The following is a 4,186-nucleotide window of genomic DNA, read 5'->3' on the forward strand; positions in this document are numbered from 1 at the left end:
TTTGAAGAAGATTTAATATTAACATGAACAAACTGGAATCTGTCCGACAGATAACATTTAAACCAGCCTAATGCTTTCCCCTTAATCCCTACAGTATGCTCAAGTCTGTTATTTTCTATCAGCTGTAGAAATTATAACTGGAAGACCTTTGCACTATTCTAACATAGTGTATTTACATAAACTGCTTTAAAGTATTGGTTTCATTGGTGTTATGTTGAAAAACAAATTAGAAAAGCATTTTACCAATCTGAATTTGTTATTTTGTAATTGTAATTTTTTTGTATAGTTTTAAAAAATATCTATTTTAAGTCTTTCGTGTCCTTTATGCACAATACCGTAGGTGCAACATGACCTTTGAACTTTTTTATTATATTTCTGTTATAACACGTGGCCAGGAGGGCACTTTGTTCTACTTGTTATAGTGACAACAAAATAACCGGTTCTATTCTTTTTTTCATCACACTTTTCTTAGTTGATGAAAATGTCATCAAAACACCAAAGAAATACCTTTCCATTTTCATATGATAGATTAAACAGTGCCCAGAGATACCTTTAAGACTTTGGACATTGTTTTGGAAGCTAAACTAGCTTTAAAAGTCTCCACAACTTCCTCCCCGACCTGCCTGCTGCAGTTTTTTCATTGTTCTCTTACAAACACTGGAGGCCTTCAGACAACACCTGCATTTACACAAAGATGTAATTCATCCATTTATACTTGAATAATACTTGAACTGCATGATGATGTTTCCCTCCACATCAGACCTCGATCATGGTTCGACTTTAAATAGTGACACATAACTATACACATATATATTGTGGGATGCTGTCTGCAAGATCTGGACATGGTTTATGCTGTAAGAGTCCAGAGAACGGCCAGAGGTACTGCCACATATTCCACCTACCTGGGCAATCCACTTCCATCAGAAACGCTTCAGAAACATTAAATCAAAAACTTAATTGACTCAGAAAGAGCTTCTTTCCAAAAGCTTTAAGAGCTATAATATCCATCAGGCAGATGAATGTTTTTCTTGACATAACCCTCTCCATTTATTTGGGCTTGGGACCAACACAAGGAGCACAAAGCATTCTTGTGGCTGGATTATTATGTCTATTTTTATTTACTTATTATTTTACATTTTTATCAGGAATATATTTTAAGAGGAGGACTAAATAGAAAAGACACAGAAAGTGTCAGAGGGGGTGGGGAATAACCTGGACATGTCTCCAGTCAACCATAGGGCGACACAGACTGGGGATAAACAACCATGCAGGCACAGGGTCACTTCCTGTGACCAATTTACAGATGCCAATTAACCTAAAAGGTACATTTTTAGGACAGTGGGAGGAAGCCGGAGCACCCGGAGAGAACCCACGCATGCACGGGGAGAATGTCCAAACTCCATGCAGCCAGATCTGTTTCTGCGAGGCAACAGTGCTAACAACTGCTGCACCGTGCAGCCCCACTCCACTCACCAGGGTAAAACTAGTTACCCTGGTAGGGAGCCACAACTTTTTCATTTACAAGAAATTGTTTTTGAATAGTTTTGTGCCGAGGAGTGCTGGACAATTTGCAATGGTTGCCATTTTCAAAAGGGGGTTAAAGTAAGGGGTTAAAAGTTAAACGTTTTTGTCAGTTTGATGGTTTGGTCGGAGGAGGCTTCATGAGGTTCAGCGGTGATCAGTTTTCAGACTGAGATGGAGCCTTTTTGGACCTTTTAAAGATCTGGGCGATTCTTTTCCTTAAAGATTGCTTTTTTGGTTTGCTTTCTTGTAATTTGTCCATCTCCTTTTGCAGGTTTTTCAGTTTCTCTATCAGGTTCAGTTTTGAAGTTTTTCTCTTCACCTCCGCCTCTTTCAGAAGCTCCTTTGTTGTTGCAACCATCTCTAGAAGGCAGGACTTCTCTGTTTGCCACTCCTGCCTTTCATCATGCAGAACCTCCAGAACGTCTTTCCTAGCTGCTTCCACATTTCTGACAGCTCTCTGCTGCTTTGTCAGAAGGCTGGACTTCTCCTGGGCCCAGAGCTGTCTTTGCTTCTCCACGTCTTGCTCCATTTTGACCAAAGCAGCCTCTTTTTCACAGGTTTCCTTCACTTGCTCAGCCAAGCAGCTCTCAGCCTCCTTTGTTCTGATCTTCTCAGCAACCAGAGCAATTTCCAGTTGAACGACTTTTCTTGCAGCATCTTGATGACTTTGGTTGTTTTTCTGCTGCTCCAAACGCAGAGCAGCTATCTCCTGTTCTGCCTCAGCTTTCTGGGACTCTAACTGCTTCATCAGCTGCTCCAGCTCATCTCTTTCTTGTTCTTTGGTCAGAAGATGGGATTTTTCCTGCTCCCACTGCCGCCGCTGGTCCTCCAAAGTTCTCTCCATGAGGACCAGAGCAGCCTGGAGGTTAGATGTCTCCTCTTTTTGCTGGGCTAAGCAGTCCTCGGCCTCTTTTGCTCTGTTTTTCTCTTCAGTCAGGTCTTCCTTCAGCTGTTCGGCCCTTTTGATGGCATCTTGACTCTCCTTGTTCTTCCTGATCAGCTGGTTATACAGAGCAGCAACCTGATCTTCATGCTTAACTGTCTGCTCCTGCAGCTGATATTTCAACTGTTCCACCTCAGATGTTTCTTGGTTATTGGTCAGAAGACAGAGTTTTTCCTGCTCCCACTGCTGTCTTTGTTCCTCCAAATTTCTCTCCACTTTGAGCAGAGCAGCTTGTAATTTAGAGATTTCCTCCATCTGCTTGGCCGAACAGATCTCAATCTCTCTTGTTTTGTTCTTTTCTGCGATCAGAGATACTTTCAGCTGATCGGCCCTTCTGATGGCATCTCGACGGTCTTTGTTTGTCTTAATCCGCTCATCATACAGAACAGCAACGTCGTCTTCATGCTCAGTTTGCTGCTTTTCTACAATCTGAGTCAACCTCATCACTTCGTCTCTTAAAGCCTTTTTCTCCTGGTCGTCCTCATGTTGGTGGACCGGTGCAGCTTTAACTCCTAAAGCTAATTGTCTAAAGGAGATCTCAGCTTCCTGGACCTTTTTCCTCTCGGTAGTTAGCTCAGACTCAAGCTGCCTAGCCTTCTTGTTGGCATGTTGGTGCACTACCTCCATTTTATGAAGCTCGGAGGAAAGACTCTTCAAGTTTTCTGATAATGCAGCGTTTTCTTGTTGAAGAGCTGAGATCTTCTCGTCTTTGGAGCCTAAGGCGGCACAAAACTCCACGGCTTCCTGCTGGTCAGGGTCTTTGACAAGCTCAGCAGAAGACTGATTTCCAGGAGTCTTTGCTGTTACCAGACCAAATGTAACTTTCCTGGTATTCTCTGCTTTAGATCTGGTCGACATGTTGGCGCTTCGACTTGATTGGTTTAGAAAGTTGGTTATTGGACTGCTCACTCTTCAGAAGAGGAAAATCTTCTAAAGTGTGCAAAGTTCAACTCACCTGCTTTGCTGTCGCTGAATGAAGAGCTGATAAATTTCAGCGTTTCTTTCCGACGGCAGCTAATCTCCACAGATGAACGTCTGCTGACAGACTCTGTAGTTAACAGATTTGTTGGCTGGTTTTCAACACAAAGCTTTGTTTTCAACACAAAGCTTCTTTAAGAGATGACTGGACTGATTTCTCTTTGCTCTTTGAAAAACAGGGTTTTTCTCAACACGCAAGAGAGACTCAAGAGATGCATTCACTATCAGGATTCTGAAGGAATGGAATTATTTGCTGAATTCTGTGATTCAAAGGCTGCTGCTGATGTCACAAAGGGACGGAAGCGATGATGTCATAGAACGGATGGTCATGCCTTGTTTCCTGGCAACAACATGACCCCCGCCCACATCAGCCAAAGGCAGGCTGTGGATACTAAACAAATTTGTTATTTTGTAATTGTATTTTTTTTATACTTTAAAAAATATATATTTTAAGTCTTAATGATACAAGAATTTATACTTTGTTTTTGTCTGACTGATTAGATCACTTTTAAATATTAAACCAGATGTTATGATTAGTTACTCAGTACTTGAGTAGCCTTCCTACAGAAGACTTCAACTTTTACTTAAAAATTTCTTGGTTTTAGCAACTTTTTAGTTTTACTTGAGCAGAAATGTGTCTGTTACTGTTACATGATTAATTTTTTTTCTACTCTACTCACCTCTGTCTCTGAGGCCGTCATTTAAAATAGCAATCAGTTTTCCTTTAAAACAAGTTATTTT

General features: G+C 41.2%; 1 protein-coding gene across 1 annotated transcript; it reads right to left on the minus strand.

Annotated features, from left to right (window-relative positions):
- Nucleotides 1-1,134: 1,134 nt before the first annotated feature.
- On the minus strand, nt 1,135-3,325 carry LOC118557135 (cingulin-like protein 1). The gene has a single exon (XM_036126406.1). It carries the CDS (start codon nt 3,323-3,325, stop codon nt 1,679-1,681), a length of 1,647 nt encoding a protein of 548 aa, XP_035982299.1. The 3' UTR covers nt 1,135-1,678.
- Nucleotides 3,326-4,186: the final 861 nt, after the last annotated feature.

The sequence above is a fragment of the Fundulus heteroclitus genome, chromosome 22, assembly GCF_011125445.2.
Source record: "Fundulus heteroclitus isolate FHET01 chromosome 22, MU-UCD_Fhet_4.1, whole genome shotgun sequence".
In the NCBI taxonomy this organism is placed as follows: domain Eukaryota; kingdom Metazoa; phylum Chordata; class Actinopteri; order Cyprinodontiformes; family Fundulidae; genus Fundulus; species Fundulus heteroclitus.

What these genes read in the sequence shown, in the direction of transcription:
- LOC118557135 (XM_036126406.1), bottom strand. Translation starts at nt 3,325, where the DNA reads ATGTCGACCAGATCTAAAGCAGAGAATACCAGGAAAGTTACATTTGGT.